Source organism: Castor canadensis, chromosome 13, assembly GCF_047511655.1.
Source record: "Castor canadensis chromosome 13, mCasCan1.hap1v2, whole genome shotgun sequence".
NCBI lineage: Eukaryota > Metazoa > Chordata > Mammalia > Rodentia > Castoridae > Castor > Castor canadensis.
Window position 1 is genome coordinate 53,393,596 of NC_133398.1, and position 18,554 is coordinate 53,412,149.

The 18,554-nt window shown below is 36.9% G+C and overlaps 1 protein-coding gene across 5 annotated transcripts in view; it reads right to left on the minus strand.

Moving 5' to 3' along the window:
• Positions 1-18,554, minus strand: part of Adamtsl1 (ADAMTS like 1) — a 946,298-nt gene that overhangs the window by 319,785 nt on the left and 607,959 nt on the right. For all 5 annotated transcript variants that reach the window (XM_074051743.1, XM_074051742.1, XM_074051741.1 and 2 more), the window contains one exon: positions 9,020-9,065. In XM_074051743.1, coding sequence (XP_073907844.1) covers positions 9,020-9,065 — 46 coding nt within the window. The remainder of the gene's footprint in view (positions 1-9,019; positions 9,066-18,554) is intronic.

Consider the following 18,554-nt stretch of genomic DNA (forward strand, 5'->3'; position numbering starts at 1 on the left):
AAAGAACATCCTTTTCTTCGAACTATACCAATTCCTTTCAACACCAAAAAAGAGAAACACACACAAACCACAAAGTCCTATAGCTAGGTTAGTCACTATTCTGCATTTGTCCTGTATTTGTGAACTAAGATAAGACTTCATATGGTAGATGTTAATTGATCCTCTGTGATATGATTGTGAGACTATATAGCAATTCCAACCAACTATTTCTCTGGCCAAGAAGAACCAACTATTAGAGCTGCCAAAGACCTAACTGCCCCAGCCTAAGAACTGGGCATTGTAAGAAAGTCTGATTTTCTATAGCTCATCTGAAGGAAGGGGCATTGTATTGTGTGTAGTTCAGCCAGAGATGAGGTCTGATGTTCTAATTCCAGCATACCTGAAACTTTTAATTTGATGATATAGAGTAATCTGATTTTCAGAATTTCAAGGTGATCTAATTTTTACTTTTAAAATAATGTCTCCCATTAAGACTTTGTCAGAAGAAGGGAGGAAGCTGAAGAAGGGTAGCATATTAGTTTACTAGGGCTTCCATAGCAAAGAACCACAGACTGGGTAAATTAAATAACAGAAATTTATTTTTATACAATTCTGGAAACTAGGATTACAAGATCAAACTGTCAGAAATGTTGGCATCTTCAAAGACTCCTCCCTTTGGCTGGGGGAAGACTGTTTTCATCTCAATCTCTCTCTCTGTCTCTGTCTCTGTATCCTAATCTCCTTCTGAAAGTCGCACTGGTCATATTGTATATTAGAGCCCAGTTTAATGACCTCATTTGAAGACTTATAAAGACCTAATCTCCAAATATAATAATATCTTGAACTGCAAGGGGTTTGGATTTCAGCACATGACTTGGAGGACACAATGAAATAAGGAAGAGCAGAGCCAATGTAATAAGTCCAGCACCATGTTGAGTGCTTTCTAGGTGTGTTCTTTTGTACTCAGTAAAATTCATGAAATAGGGCTTTTTTTTAATGCTTCATAAACAAATACAGTAACATTAAAAATAATTTCTCCTAACCTCATTTTCTTTTTTATACTTCATTTTAAAATTATGTTACAAATGCAGGAATATGCACTAATTGCAAATAGTCTCTAAAACTACAACACTACATAGAATAAGATATGACAGTCCCCCTCATCATTCAGTCCTTCCACGCTCTGGATTAAGTAATCATCGTGATAAGTTTGATGAATGTCCTTCAAGATCTTGGGATTGTGCCATGCACTTAGACCTACTTCAGTTTAGGTATTTTTAAAAGCTGAGATGTCTATAGATATTACCACAAAACTTGCTTTTTTGTAAACACTTGACAAAAAAACTTGGAAGAGCTTAATAGGTTTTTATAGAGAGACTCACCACATTCTTTTAAATGATTGGATAGTGTTCCATGTCATTGTAGCCAGCCCCCTCTATTTGTTTCCAGTTTTCCAACTACCATAAACATTGTGTTCATGGTTGTTATTTGTACATATGTAAGGAAGCCATTTTGACAGATAAGAGAACTGAATTGAAGAAAGTTAATAAATTTGTTCCAAAGCACATAACTAATAAGTGGTAGCCCTCAGACTCAGGAAAGGCCATGTTCTTTCTGCTGTACAATTCTACTCTAGATTCTCAATGTCCTCCCATTGAATAGTGAAGAATAAGTCTTTTAAATCACTCTGTCCTCCTCCCACTCACATTCATGTCTTGATGCCTTTCAGAAACTGTTCAAATGGAAAATGCACTTGGAATCTAAATCTATAGTACAGTTCAGTCTGAACTTTGTTCGATCAGTGTTCATTTGAGGCCTTTAATAAAGCTACTAGGAGAAGACGTGTGCTAGAAGACTTTGTTAGTGATGACTGCAGAACAGGGAAATTTCTGTTTTTCAGCTGGACAAGACAAGAAGGAGTAAAACATGAATAGATTTGGCTCCAGTGCCTAGGGGAATGAATCAGTTGCAAGAAGAGCCAGCCAGGATGCTGAGCGTGCCCTTGGAAGCCCTTCTAGGTTGTGGGGTATTCTGAACATTTATTAGGAAGAAACCAATTTTCTTTCACTTAGAATTTCTTTCCCTCTTAAGAGACTTCATACTTTGGGTTAAGGAATCCTTCTGCTACTTTTTCTATATGTGTCTAAGATTGGTGGCTTTGGCATGGGAGAAGAGAAACACAAAGAAGGGGTAGATAGAGCAAACCTATTTCCAGTGAGTCTTTTGACAAAGCCAGGAACAAAGCTAGGAATACCATAATAAAATCATATTTGAGGTGAGTCCAGAGTCTCACCCCCTCCTCATAATAAAGCTTATTCTACTCCCTGTAAAATAACACACTAGGGCCTCCTTCATGCCTCACCCTTCACACACACTTAGGGGAAATTTCTTCACCACCCATGTAGCAGCCTTCTGCATGTCCCTCTGTACACACTGTACTTTATTTCTTCATAAGCTTTTGCTACATGAAATTGTCATTTTTCTTTATTTTCCATATGTCTTCTCCACTAGAATATAAACTTCATGAGGGATGTTATCATTCTCTGTCATCATTTAGCAGTGCTTAGAAAAAGTGCCTGTCACCTAGTAGATCCCAATCGAAATTGTTAAGTGAACTCTATTTCCATTTCTCAAGACACTCTCATTGGAGTTTCAAAAATCTCCTTCTTATCTTTCAAGGCTCAGTTCAAATGTCACTTTATTTAGGTTGCCATTAATTCATCATGTGATAAAAGCCTATAATGCATTAGATCACACATTTCCAAACTTTGTTCGCAGCACCATTAATGTCTTGATAGTGGTACTGAGGTTTGATCAGTACCTTGCACTTGCAAGGCAATGGCTCTACCACTTGAGCCATGACTCCAGCCCTCTTGATAGTTTTTTATGACACCCCTAGGCCAAAAGGTATACATACATACCAGTAGGAAGTTCCAAACAACTTAATAAGTATTTGCATCCTAAAAACTTAGTACCGTTTGAAAAACATACATATAATTTGAAAGAAAAATATTATTTATTTGATTCATAATTAATTAGTTATTACTCATTTCATATATTAGTGTTTGACCCTTGGCATACAGCAACAAATGTTGCCTGACTTTACACTGTGCAAAAGGCCCTATGAGAAAAATGGACATAAGAGCCAAATGGGAATTTATTTTATATCCATCACTGATAGCCAAGCGAACAACTCTATGGATGCCATGAATTCCACAAAGATGAGAATTATTGGTTAAGTTGGATGGTTAAGGAGTGAAACAAGGATGTTCTGCTTCTGCTATTCACATTGGTTTTCTTCACGCTGACTCTACTTTACTACTGGTTATAAATTCTTTCACTATGGTTTTCCTGACCACTATGTTAATGTAGATATCTTCATTGATTCAAATCTAGTGTAGCCCAGATATGCTTTTTAAGAAATCTAGAAATTTTAGAACCCTGGTGCAACAGCTCATACTTTTCATCCCATCTATGTGGGAGGGTCTCTGTGGGACCATCTATTAGGAGGGTCATGGTCTAAGGCCAGTCTGGGAAAAGAACAAACAAACAAATGTGAGATCCTATCTGAAAAATAGCTAAAGCAAAAAGGGTTGGACTTGTGGCTGAAATGGTAGAGTGCTTGCCTAGCAACTACAAGGCACTGAGTTCTAATCAACAACAATAACAAAAAGCCCCTAGAATTTAGAGCTGGGAGGGACTTTTGAGGTTATTCCGTTCAACCCTGAATCACCTTTTGAGGTTATTCAGTTCAGTTTTTTGGGTGCAAAAACTGAGACCCAAAGAAAGTTATAAACATGCCAGAATTTATTCTGTTCTTTCTGGCCAAAGACTGCTGCCTTTATCTGCTTTGAGAATCCTACCCAGAAGACATTCCATAGAAACAATGCTACAAACCATAAAAATGAATTGTATCAACTGAGGATGAGGCAAAGTAGCTTAGGGAAAGACATTCCATCCCTGAAATATACTTCAGATCTTCTCACCAGTGCCATTCTGATCCAGCCAAATATTAGTGCTCACCTGAACTAACTCAATAATCTCCTCATTGGCATTTCTACATTTGTCCCATGCTTTCCCATCATTCTCCAGAGTGAGCCTGAAGTGAAACCTATCTTTTTAAACCATAAGTCCAATTCTGTTCTCCCCTGCTTGAAATTATCCAGTACCTTTGCTTCGTATTAAAATACAATCTAAACACATTATAGTGTCCTCCATAGTCTGTCTAGCTCTTGCCTACCTTCCTTTGTCTTAGCTTCCCTCCTTATTCAGTAGACTCTAGACACATTGGCTTTATTGATTCTCTGAAAATACCACTGTTTCATACCTTAGAGCCTTTGCACTACCTATCCCTCACATCTAGATTGCTCTACCATGGGTGTTCACATAGCTAGTTCCTTCCCATCATTCAAATGTCAATGCTCAAGTGAACTTCCTTAATCATCCAAATCTAAAGTGGCCACCAATCCCTCAATTTTCTGCAAAGCACTGACCTATTTGAAATTCTTTTCTTATTTATTTATTTTATAGTGATGTGTATCAAGCCCAGGGTCTCAAGTGCTCTACCATTGAGCGCTACCCCTTTTGCTATTTTTAAATAATTTGTTTGCCTGTTTATAATCTGTTTTTCCCCATTAGAAACTGAGTCTCGTTTACCAATATATCCAAGACTGAGAATAAGTCTCTTGTTCAATAAATATTTTTGTTTTAAGTATAGTAAAATGTTACGGTGGGGCAATATAATCTTAATAAAAGATTTAAGAACACCAAAAACTATTACAAGTACCTTGGACCATTTTGTGATCACCATTTCTTAAATACCAACTTATGTGATGCTTGAGGATGGTAAGTAATAAAACAGTTCTTAAATACCTTGGAAGTCAACTTGCCCTTAGGAATAAAAATAGTCTTCTTAGACCAGCTGGAAATAGAGTAAGGACCAAGAGTAGAAGAACTGTACAAGCAATGAGAGAGCTTTGACTTTCTTGCATTGATATACTCTATCTGTAGAGGGATTGACAATAAAGTCTTAAAAGTTTGTGAACTGATTTTTCAGGAAAACTAGAAAAATCAGAAAAGTGGGGAGAATTTTTTTATTTTTTATTTTGCCTTTGGGAGTAAGAACCCAAAGAAATGGTGTATATGGTGGCTGTACAAAAAAAATAGAAAGAGTGGCATCTTTGGAGACAAAGTGGTTCAGAAGTGTCCCCAAAAAGAGTGAATCTGGAGGCTGAGCAGAAACTCTCAAGCTTCCAAATCAAGAGGCTAAAGGGGAATATTTAACTGAATTGTCCTGAATTTCTCAGTTTGAAAAATTCGAATGTGATTATGAAAAGATCCTTTCTTGGGAGATTCTTTGTTTGTTTTTTTGGCACTGTTGCTTCTTTCATGGTCAAAAGCCAGGAAAAAAAAAAATCTCCAAACAATTTGAAGACTCTGGGTTCTCATAAAAAAAAATCAGTATTGGTTTAATTCTACAAGCTGTAAAGATTTGACTCATGTAATGTTATGACTTGAAAGAAATAACAGGGCAGAGTCAGTCTGCATCTGTCCTCGACAACAGCAAGAAAGTAAGGGCAATTTCCGAACAGTTTTAAGGTCAGGGCAGGCAGACACCTGCTTGTGATGCTCTAGGCATATCTACAGAGCATAGTTTGGACCCTTTTCACTAGTCTAAAGCTGGAAAAAAAGGACTGGAAGTTAAAGAGAGCCTGTAATATCATAGCATAATTATAAAAAAAATTGACATCTAAGATATTACAACCATAAAAAGGACAATGAACATCAATGAGTTAAATAAAGTAAATTTCCATCAAAACATCTTCGCATAACACTTCTGAAACAGACTCTCAATATTTTCTATAATTTAAAAATAATATCTGTTTAATTTCATACATTAACCAATTGAGTAATGTATGTGAGGAGGGAGGTGTGGAGGACAGTGATACTAGTTGTTTTTTCTGGTATCTAGTATCCTAAATAGAAACAGACAGAAAAAAGGCAAAAGTTTCCATTGAATAATTATACTTACTCCCAGTCCCAATGGTCATACCTTCTAGTTCCTTGCACTCTCATTAATTAGCATTAAATATATACACAGAACTTCCCATAAATTTTCATCTCTTTTACTTCTTCTGTGCTCTGGCCTTCCCTCACTTCCATCATCCAGTTTCTGTATTCTTGCTTCAGTGTTTGTTAGTATAACTGTTAAGCCTTGAAGTTCCACTGACTATGTTCTCTATAACATCAGCCTTTCTAATTTCAGTCTAGCCCTTGTTGCTGTCCAGTGATTCTTCTATTTTGTTTTGTAGCCCTAGTGGTTATTCCAGGCCTTTGGCCTTACTTTCTGATGTTCTACTTGCTTCTGTCTTCTAAGAATGATGTATATGACCTTTTCCTTTATTAAGATTACTCTTCTCGTCACCACTGTCTCCTCTGGGACCTGTGGCATGTCATCAAGGACATCCTACCTCCTCACATCAGCAATTTCTCTTTCTATATCAACTCATCTTGCAGCAGTATCACCTTTTATTTTGCACTGCTAAGAATTAAATACAAGGCTTGCACGTATTAGACAAGTGTTGTACCACATAACTCTCAGAGGTCTCACATTTAAACAAGTAAGCAAGTAAGCCTTCTATGACTGCAAATGAAGCACCTCTAATACACGTTTTATAGAAACAGTGCTATGGATTGAGTGTCCCCTCCAAAACTTATGCTGAAATTTAATTGCCATTGCAACAGTATTAAATGGGGCTGTAAGAGGTGATAGGTCCTGAAGGGTCTGCCCTCATGAATGGATCAATGCTATTAGCATAGGGATGGGTTAAGGATTGCAGGAGTGGGCACCTGGTAAAAACAATGAGCTTGGGCCAATTTTTTCTGCCCCACCGTGTTCATTTGTCCTGCCATTATATTATGATACAGCATGCAGGCCCTTGCCAGATGCTGACACTGTGCTTTTGGACTTCTCAGCTTCCAGAACTATGAGCCAAATAAACTTGTAACATTTGTAAATTACCCAGCCTACAGTATTCTGTTACAGCAGCATAAAATGGACCAAGTCAAACATCTTATACCCATCCACTCCATTTCCTCATTAATATACTTCTTTACTCTGTCCAACTTTGCATTAGTTCCCAACACACTATATAAACCACTCTCCCATTGGTCCTTTTTTCAGTCTTCAACCTCTTGGCAACATTTTTCCTACCCAACGCCTTTAAGGAATTCTCTCTTAACTTGTTCTACCTTTTTTATGGTGCCATTTGTACTTATTTGACTCCATTCTTTTCCTATCTGGATGCAGACATTCCACAAAAACCCTGAGTTCCTTTATTCTTTCTACCTAACAAATGGCTTCCAAATCTTTAAACATTGTGCTGCTTATTTTGTGTTTCTATGGCTTGAGCCCTAGCCTCTTTCCCAGGTTAGAATCCTCATTGCCTCCTTGCATGTATCTTTTGTAATTCGAGCCTGCAAGTCTAACTCACTAGTGCCCCTAAATCAAATTTATTATTTTACTCTCCCCAAACCCCTTCCAACTGCTTTATTTCTGACACTGGTATTCACCACTCTTCTAGAAGCCTGAGTAACTCACCTTGTATTCAGTAAATATCTGTGTGCTTAGTATATTCATATATTACTCAACAGCTTTAGGCACCGGGGATAAAGGAGTGAATGAGATGAATGAGGTTCTTGCCCTCATAGAGTTTACATTCTAGAGTGGGAAGGAGAAAACAAAGTAATCAAAATAAGATAAATTTTGGTAGAGAGAAATGCTGTAAAGGAAAGAGTGAATGACTGTTTTGAGGGATGGAGTTGGGTAGTAGGATAACCACGTTAAATACACTGGGCAAGGGAACCGTTCTGAGTAGGGAACATTTGAGTGAAGTCTGGAAGAATGAAAAAGCCAATCATGCAAATATTGAGGAAAGAGCTTCTAGAACCAAGGGTTCAGAAAGTGAAAAAGCTCTAAATGTGCATATATCTCTTTATTCCCACTTCAACCCATCACTCTAATCTCAAATGCTTGTCAGATTATGCAGAGTGGCCTTAATTTTGTTTTCTCTTAGACCTGTTTGTTCCTGATTTAAGCCCTCATACTTCTTACTCCCCATCCATTCTCATTTCAGTGCAACTCTCTTACTCTACAGAATTAACTTTCCTAAAATAAACTCTACATCTTAATCTCAGTCAAACCTCTGGTGACTCCCATTATTCACTGAACTCCGAAGCTTAACATTCAAGTCTCTTTACAGTGTAACCTTAAAATATCTTTGGATTCTTTTTTTGTATGCTTCTGTACACAATCTACCAAAATCAGTGTTCACAACACACCTTACACAGTCCTGCCTCCAAGGTTGCCCATAGTCCCCTCTGTTTGGAATGACTGTTATCCCCTGTTACTCAACATGGGCCAGCCATAGCCCTCCATGCCCCATCTCACATCACCTTTTCCTTTAAGCCCTTCAGATTTCTCCCTGCTTTAATCCAAAACCAACTTTATTCCTTTCTAATAGCATTTGTCACATTTTGCCCTGTCATATGGTTATGTGTACATCTATCTTCCCTCTCTATATCCCTGACTATGTTACAGATGTTTAGGACAGTGATCACATGCTATTTGTCCTTGTTACTAGTGTAGTGCCTCACACATAGTTGGCATTGAATAAAATATGCTCAACAAATAAAGGAGTTCATCAAATCTGAATCTGATTAACCATATTTATTTCATGATACTCAAGTGTTTTCCTTTTTGTCATCCTTCTTACTCAATTCTCATGAGACCTGTATGTGAAAAGGCAGAGAGCAGGCAGGAAATGTAGAGTCCTTGTTTTGAAACAGTCTAGTTAGTTTCATTCTGGTAAAATGATTAAAAGTTTACATTGAGGAACATTAAAAATGACTGTGTAATCATTACAGTATGAGATAAATCACTTAGTGAAATAAGAACTGATTTTCTGCTCAGATACAAAAAAAAAATCTTAACAGTTTAGAAAAATAAAGCATTATCAAAATCAAAGTATGTCATACTTACTACATTACTGCATGTTCTATATCGGATATTTCGTCCTTCACAGCTCCTAGGTCACACAAAGAAAAAAAGAAAGCTTATTATTACCTATGAAAGGCTCAAATTTTGAGCTATTTTCTTATGAAAAACAATTTCCTTTTAGTAGTAATGGGAGAGTCTTCCTTCTTCTAAATAGAGCATAGATTCTTAAGTATTACTACTAAAAACTAAATTAAGCAGCTCTAGAGAAATTTTACATCATAATTGATTTCTCTATATACAGGTTGAAACCAAGTATTCATCTTGCATCAGAATTTTTCAAAATAAGTATTTAGCATGTATTAGATAAATTTTAGGGCAAAGTTTTCTGAAAAATACTCATATTAAATGAATCTTATATTCTTAATTATTTCTCACATAAAACTAAGGAGATTTTTCAGTGAAAAAAACTTATATCTTAAATATGATAAAACTGAATTTAATATTCAACATGTCTTCCAAGGGTATGAAAGTCTTAACTCTTAAATAATTTTTTTATTTCTGAATTACATGCTCATTGTGTAAGTTTTGAAAACAAGTTTACCAAAAAGAAAAAAAAAATCTCCTGAGGTTACCTCACCTAAAGATAATCACTATTATTTTGATTTTCAGTACAGAGGAAATCACATCACTTATATAATTTTGTAGCCTGTTTTTTTTTCTCCACTTAAAAATTTTTGGAGGTATTTTCCCACACAAATAAACTTTAATAATATTGCATGGAAAGTTGCATAATATTCCATCAAATGATATAATTTGTGTAATCATTCCTCCATTATTTGTCATTTAAATAATTTCCATAGGATTTAATAAATGAGAGTTAAAGAAACCATGTCTCCATGCACATATTTTATCCATGTTTCCCACTGTGTCTTTAAAAATGATAAATTTATAGAAGGGGAATTACTGAAATAAATGGAATGAACTTTTGCAAAGTTCTTGAAAATTATTGCCAAACTACATTCCATAAAGGTTGCACATTATATACTCCCATTAACAATATATGGGAGTTTCCATATTACTGAATTCCTGTGACCAAAAACAATTGATTTTTGATAAAACATTCAACGATGACCACCCATAAACAATAGCACACTGCTCTTTTCAAACTAAGTCACACTTTTTAGGAAACAAACTGTACTGTAGAATTTTGAGAGAATGATTATATGAATAGCTAATAGTTGTGGAATTCTAGCTATACTTTTAAGTTTGTTATGTGTACTAATTTATTTAATCTTCTAAATTTCCTGATAGATGGGATATCATCATTATATCCTTTTTTACAGATGAGAAAACTGAAGCTTAGAGAGGGGAGACTAGGTATCCTGCTCAAATCATGCAACTGTTAAGTTGTAGAGCTATTTGAAACTAGACCATCTGGCTGCAGAGCTTATAATTGCAATGCTTCAGTGCCTCCTAATTAATGTTCTTGATTTAATTCATAGAGCAGCTCTTACTATATTCTGGGCAGTGAACTTACTTTAGGGAATGCAGAGAATAAAGAATATAACTTAGTCGTTGCTATTAATAACATTAATCATACAACTATAATTCAGTATAAAAATGCTATCTAGTAATTGTGTCAGATCTTGAGAAGGTTAAAAAAATAAAGTGTCATCTAAAGCACAATTATAAAAATGCAATCTTAGACCTAAAGATTTGACTTCAACCAGATTAACTATATTAATATGCATTAAAATTAGAAAAGGAACATACTAGACTTATAGAAAAAAGGAGACTCAACAGAAAGACATGATGGTCAGTGTCCAGTCCAGCAACGCCCTAGACAAAGAGCCTGTGAATTTCAATCCCTTCCTGTCCATTGGCAGGATTAATGCTATTTTGATAATAAATGATTGGTAACTTAGCTAATGCCAACCAATGTTCAATTCAAGTGAGGAACATCTCTCCCATGATGCCATGTTGACTAAGCTGCTTGCTGAGGCTGATCTGGATTCCCATGACTGCTGAGAAGTGGGCAGTGCTGGCCTCATTGTCATAAGTATTCTGATCCAAGTGATGGTACCTCAGCTTAAAACATTAATATCAGCGGCTAAGTCATTATATATCACTGTGAGTTCATAACCAAAAGAAGGATCTATTCTTAGTGCTATTTCTGAAAATTATCAAGTTTCTGTGTCTGAAAAATATGAGAGTTAGGTTCCAGATCGTAGTAAATTTACAAGGCAATTCTATGATCCCAGAGGCCTTTGGTGGCGTGCTACCTAGACACTAGTGCTTGTTGAATGTGATAGGTTTTTCATTTTGCAATTACTGGTGCATATGGAACACATACAGCAGTTAAGACTACTCTGAAATCAAACTCCTCTTTCTGAACTCATGGCTATATACCTAACTTTCCATACCTCAGATTTTTATCTAAAAATTGGATAATATTACTTATCTCCTGGTGCTCCTATGAGGATTAACTTAATAATTGTGAATCACTTCATAGAATGCCTAGGACATTGTCAGCATTATGCAGGCATTTGATGTATTAATTCAGCACATAATAGACACAAAATATGATGGAAATTGAGTGGTGATTAATAATATATGGAGAAGAAACTGCAAGAAAGGCATAAAAGCATGAACAGATTTGGTACATTTGCAAATTTTCAGGTTTTTTTTTTTAAAGCACTTAGGGTTTATATGGGAAATTGCAGTAGAGAAACATGAAACTTTGAACTTCAAGATAGGCAAAGGGGAATCATGGAATGGTTTAAAACAGAAATGATATAATAATGACTTCTTGCTTTAAAAAAATGAACCCTGGGCTGGGCAAGGTGGCTTACACCTGTAAGCCACCTACTGGAGAGGGGGAGATCAGGAAGATCATGGTTTGAGGCTATACTGGGCAAAAAGTTTGCAAGATTTCATCTCAACCATTAAAAACTGCAAAACAACTCTGCAAAACTTTATTATTCCCATTTAATAGATGAGGAAATAGAGTCAAGGAAAACTGGAGAAGTTTAAAGCTACATACACACAAAAGAAGAGGACACCAGAGATTTACAGCCCAGGTTTGACTAACTCCAAAGTATATGAAACAAAAAGAAAAGGAACAGTCTGTACTCAAGACATGTAATATACTAACACTAAAAACCTGGGCGGCTGAGCAGGGATTTGGCCCAGGGCTAAGTTGCTTCATATTGATATTGTATCAGTTTATCAGCTGCTTCTCAATTCTGGTAAATCCACTTCCAGTAAAGCAAACCTAGACACACATTGGAACAGCTCCAAGAGAAACATACTCATCAGTAAGACGCAATGTGAAAAAAAACTACAGTGCAAAGACACTCATTTAAAAAAGTTCAAATTTACGAGATACATTTTGCATAAGGAGCAAAGTGACCATTCTACCACAGGATTTAATTCCTGCCAAGTGTAAATTTCTTCATCCAGTCATATATTGGGCACAAATATTCTCATCTGAGAATTAGGTTGTAAAAAATACTTTTTCCCTCTCTTTTTCTTTTTAAAAGTTTGTTAATATAAAACAGCTGAATGCCTCCCCCCCATTTAAATGAATTAAAATTCATCTCTGGAGATGAAAACAAACGTTAGGAATTTAATCTAAATGGCTTATGAGAAAAGTAACAGAGCACTGATAACAGGACTTAAGTCAGTGTGTTCTCTCAGTGCAAATTATAAAACACAGGATGATGCTTAGTGAATTAGATACTGTACCAGTTAGGGACACAAAAATGGCTCAAGTATGAAGGAACAAAATTTAACTATTAGAACATATTCCAATCCAAGTCCAATTAGAAAGTACCCCATTCCTTTATTTCAGTACTTCACTCTTACCAGTCTCTTATTTGGTCTTGATAACGTCTCTCAGAAAATGAAAATCACCTCTATTACAAGTTATCATTTGTGAATTACTCAGACTTTTAATTCCCTTATAACGAGATTAGCGTAGATTTAATGCATGGTTTATCTCTTATTAACATACAACAAACTTCCAGACTCTTTCAGTTCTTAGAATCCTGATGTTATCTTAGTTTCCGTTATCATATTTAGCAATGTTAGAGGAGGTAAATTTCCATGGAAATTAAGACTCTCTAGGCTTTAGCAACTTGTCAGCCTCTTATCCCTCACCAATTCTGTTCATGTAAGTCTTTGAAAGAAAAGCGGTGCATTCAATTTTTCTCTTTTTTACCATAAAATTCTTCTTACCTCTCTATGCAAACAGATCTTTTTGGAGACATCATCAGGCTTATCCCTGATAAGCCTGATGATGAAAAATCTAGTAACTGAGCATTTAAAACTCCAGAGTCCTGAAGGACAACCATACTTGTTTTAGGCTCATGAAACCCAAGCTTTCTCTCTGTCTTCCAAAAAGCTAAGACGTGTTAAGTAAGAGCAGGATATAGGCTGGGCATAGTGGTCCATGCCTGGTATGGTGGTATGCCTAGCTCCATAGGAGGTGGAGATAGTAGGACTGTAGTTCAAGGCCAGTCTGAGAAAAGTTAGTGAGGCCCTATCTCAAAAACAAAGCCAAGCAAAAAGGACTGGAGATGTACCTCAAGTGTGAGAGCACTTGTGTTGTGAGGGCCTAAGTTAAATCCCCAGTTCCTAAAAAAAATGCAGGCTACATTATTTCCCTGAATTCCATCTGTCTTTTTAGTATGGGCCCACAGGCAAAGAATTTTAAAATATTTGTGTATCTCTTTTTTTTTTAGTCATCCCAGAGAAAGCGATGAGCTCTTTTTAAGAGAGTAGACATAAAATTACGTCAGCAATTCAAGTCAGAGGGAGTCCATTGAGACTTGCGGAACCTAGAATGTGGGTGGATTAGACAAGACAAGTTGGTTTTCAGCCACAGCAGGAATTCATTCCCCACGGTCCTGGACCACTGCAGTCCTTCTTCACTTCAGATGACCCTCTCAATACTCCCTGGAGCTATACTACAGGAACATGCCGCCCAAGGAGCCAGTGGTTCTGAGAACACCCCAGAGAGTCAAGTGCAAGAGTACTACCAAGCTTCTTTTCATTTGCCACAGACACCTTATCGTAAGAGGGTCTGCCAGGAAACACCACCTGATACCAATCAACTTAACCATTAGAAAGGAAGTCAAAGGAACCTCCGGATCTTGTGTGTAAAGTTATCCTCAGATGCTCAGTGTCCTCATCTATGGTTCAAACTGAATGCCAAAATCCTGGGGCTGGACCTGGAGCTTGTGCATAACCGACGGGTACTTGTGGTCCTTCCTTGCATGGGGGAGAAAGAGGAGATTGATAACACACCATCCCTGTGGGTGCCCCAGATTCACCTTCTCATCTTTCCCTTTGCTCTGTTTCATATTTGTGCTTTAAAAAGTCATTTCTTAGTGCTCTAGATTTTGCCCCATATGTAATATAGTTGATGGTTAATTCTAATTGACAGTGTCATAAACAAAAGTCAAAATGAAACTTTTTTATGGGGAACCATTATTTGGAGAGCTTGGTTCCAACAAGAGGAATCAATTCAGCACTATCTCTTCTTCCAAAATATCCACAAATAACCCATGCTTACATTCTATCTTTATTACATACTTTGTCTCTAAACAACCAGAAATATTCTAGAATGAACCTATAGTGAGACTTTACTAATATTAACAAATTGGAATTGTTTTTAACAAACACCAAATGAATCCTTATTTACTCTGGACAAGATTTTGAGACCACCTCCTTCCACCCTGACATGTACTTCCAGACAACCAGGTACCTCAAATAACCAGAAATTTGCTTACAAAAGTCTCTATAACAAAACATATCTTTTTTGGAAGGTGGGGACTTACTAAGGGTTGAACTTAGGGCCGTGCACTTACTAGGCAGATTGCCTACCACTTGAGGCATTCTGCCAGCATTTTTGAGATAGGGTCTCATTTTGTGCCCAGGCTGGTCTCACCTGTGATCCTGTTTGTGCTTCCTCGCATAGCTGGAGATGACAGGTATGTGGCACTACATTCAGGTATTGGTTGAGAGCAGGTCTCCCAAACTTTTTTGCCCAGGCTGGACTCAAATCACAATCCTCCTGAACTCTGCCTCCCAAGTAGCTTATATTATAGGCTTGAGCCATCATACCCTGCCTAAAATGTATCTTTGACCCACTCCTCTGGATATTAAATCTCTTTCATTAGACAAAACCACTAAAATTCTAGAAATCATGCATCCCCAATATACACAGCTACCAGTGGAAAAACAACTTTAAACCAAGAGGAGATGGGGGTCTTTGGAGCTTTGGGGCTTTGAAAAGGACACATAAAAAGACCTCTTTCCCTTAAGCATTTGGTTGAAAGGTCCCTGAGTCCCACATCTGAGTCCCACGCAGTACGTCCATTTGTCTTCCACTGCTTCTTCTGCCTGTGATACATCACATGGCCCAAACAGATTAGGGCTAAGGGAGAGATTTATTTTTTTTTCTGAATAGATAGATATACAAGCCAAAGTATTATGACAACTTGATAAATGTAGCTTTTGAAAATGCTTTCTGTTGTAATAATACAGCAAACAACAAGGAGGCAAGCTGCCAGGCCCCATCCGTCAGGAGGTGACCTGGTTGGGAACAGATACTGCCTGGGGTCACACCAGCTCTTTGCAACCTGCCAGGGGCGCCAAAGCAGCCTTATGAGCCAAAAGAAGAGACTCCCTTAAAGTTGCATTTTCAGAGCAATTTTAAACTGACTGAATGGACAGTGGGGGCCTGGATATAAAAAATAGTGGCATAAATTGTGAACTAGACTTAAAAGTGGGTCTTTGGCAGAGATAATATATTTTCATGACCTCAGCTTTATCTTTCAACACTTCTGCTCTATAATAATCTCATTGTAAAGATGTACTGAATGCATTGCCAACTTGGAGGCCCTGACTTTTGTATACAGAGAGATTTACTAAAATCTAATGGGGAGACTAAGTCAATATAAATGGGAATCAGGTGGGTTGGGGACCCTGCAATTCTTTGATTTCCTGTCAGCCAGAGGGAATAAGGAAGGTTCTCCAATTGTCAAGGAGATTCTTGAGCAAACAATCCTGCAGAGCTGTTGAACTAACATTCAGACCCACGCAAGAACCTCAGACTAGAGTTTGGAGTTTGTCTTATGAGTTTCAAATTGTTTTATTTACTATTATGAGTGTTTGGTATGTTCTAAATTACAACTAGAAAAGCCACTGCCAATTTTTTTCCCCAAACAAGTATGATTTTACATATCTCTGCCTGTTCTTGAAAGAAAAACATGCTACAACAAAGCATCAAATATTCAGAAATAATGGAACAGCATTATGAAAATGAGGAGCATGTTCGTGTAACCAACAAAAACGAAAAAGAATAAAGCAAGAACCCTGACGTTGTAAACCTTAGTGATCATGCCAGCCTCTAATGAAGCCACAAACTGTTCTGAATGCATTGCTGAGGCCATCTAAGGAAACAATGTACAATAACCACTCCCACAGTGAAAATGAGCCCCTGGGCAATGCTTCCCTTCCCGGTTAACAAGCTTTTGTATAATGCTTTCTGATTTACAGTCACTTAACACATTTATTGAGCATCCAGTCTGAGCCAGCATGAAGCAAAGCATTGTGAAAGATACAAAATGATGATGTCCCTTGCTCTTATCAAAGTTATAATTTAGTTGGAACAAATCTACATTAATCAGAATAGCACATAAAACACTATAATGTAAAGTCAACAGCTAATTGGGTATGGTCTGAATACTAAATACAGAAGGAATCTGAAAAAGGGAGAAAGAGAACTTACAAGAGAGTTGTCTTAGATGGAATGTTTTATATGGGCTAGAGAAGTCCCAAGAATGTCAATGGAGAAAGGAAAATTTGAGAAACAAGCTTTTTTTCTTATCCTAAACTACTATGGTAAGTCCCTTGCTCTCTATGCAATTCAGTAAATTCTTCCAACATCAACTGGGTATCTACTATGTGCAAGGTAGGAAGACGCAAAGAAAATAAAGATAAAACAATACAACAGAAGGAAAAGCTATAAAGATAAATTCAGTCCATGAAGAACTTCTGGCCCCATATTTGTTCCAATTTTTGAACCCTGAGACTTGATTAAAATCTTTCTATAATAAGCTAACGAAAAGTTTAAAATGAAACTAAATAGCTACCAAAGGGAAGAAAGTTCTGTTCCCAAAAGTATGTTTATTTTCATATATTTATTCTAACTGTGTTTGTCAGTGCTATGCATCTGCACCCTTTGAAAAATGGCTGGGGTGGGGGCCAAGGGACTGCTGCCTTTGGCTTGAGATTCACTACTAGGAAGAACTTGCTTTCTGTAATACATATACACATGCCATAAGCTTTGCAAATTATCTTATATTTGCTCAGTAGTTAAAAGAGGCAAGGAATGAGAATAAAAACAAATGTGTTTTAGCAATACCAAGTCCAATTTTTCCATCATCCCCATGAGGAAAAATGTGTATTATGAAACTCTAAGACTCTAACAACCTCACCTGATACAACCCTTGAATTGGGAATTTGTGAATTATCTTGGATAGAGACAGAAATTCTTCAATCCTTTCATGTCAACCAAATGCTCGTTGTAAAAGATGAGGTCCTGGAGAATCACAATATTTTCCTTTAAAATCAATTGTATTGGACTGTGGGATGGTTTTCCTAGCATGCACAAGGCCCTGGGTTTGGTCCTCAGAAAAAGAAGGAAAAAGGAAACAAAATAAAACCATTTGCATTAAGAACAGCTTTTGCTCCTTTTCCTTTCTAGCAGCAAAATGGGCTTCAGCTGCATATATGAAAATGAAAATGCCTTTTTTTCAGGATCACAAAATTTCAATTTTAGTGTTGAAGAGCATTTGGACATTCATTCAACACATATTTGTTGAATTGCTCTTTGTTTCAGGCATTGCCCACTTGCTCCATAGATGAGCAAACTACATCCCAGAAAAACTAAAACACAGTATCACACAACTAGAAAATAGTGAGGACGAGATTCAAAATCAATAGTTTTATAAAAAATAAAAGGAATAATCTATAAAGTAAGATAAATGTTCTCTCAGAGGCAGTGGAACTCACTGGTAGGAGTTCATGTTCTTGAAACATGTGATTTTTGTCTCCCCTTTCTGAGGAAAGGATTTTACCACAGCCCAAAGATGGGGGCTGTCTCTGCAATTATCTGAGATTGGTACATGTAGTTATGGATTTTGCTAATGATGATGGATAAATCTGATCTCACCTAGTGTTCTGTAATAATTTATTGCCTTCTGTTGAAGCATCTATATCATTCTGCTATCCTTTTTACTCTTAATATCAAGTGTCTATCTCTGTCTCTGCTCTATCTAACTCAGTGATTAGAACTAAGCAAACACTCATACCTGGAGTCACGTTGTGACTCACGCCTGTAATTCTAGCTACTCAGGAGCTACAGGTAGAAGGACCTTGGTCTGAGTTCAGTCAGGGCAAAAAGCATGAGACTCAATCTGAAAAAAATCACTGAAAGCACAGAGGCTAGAGTTGTGGCTCAAGTGGTAGAGGACTTGCCTACCAAGTTCAAACCCCAGTATGACCA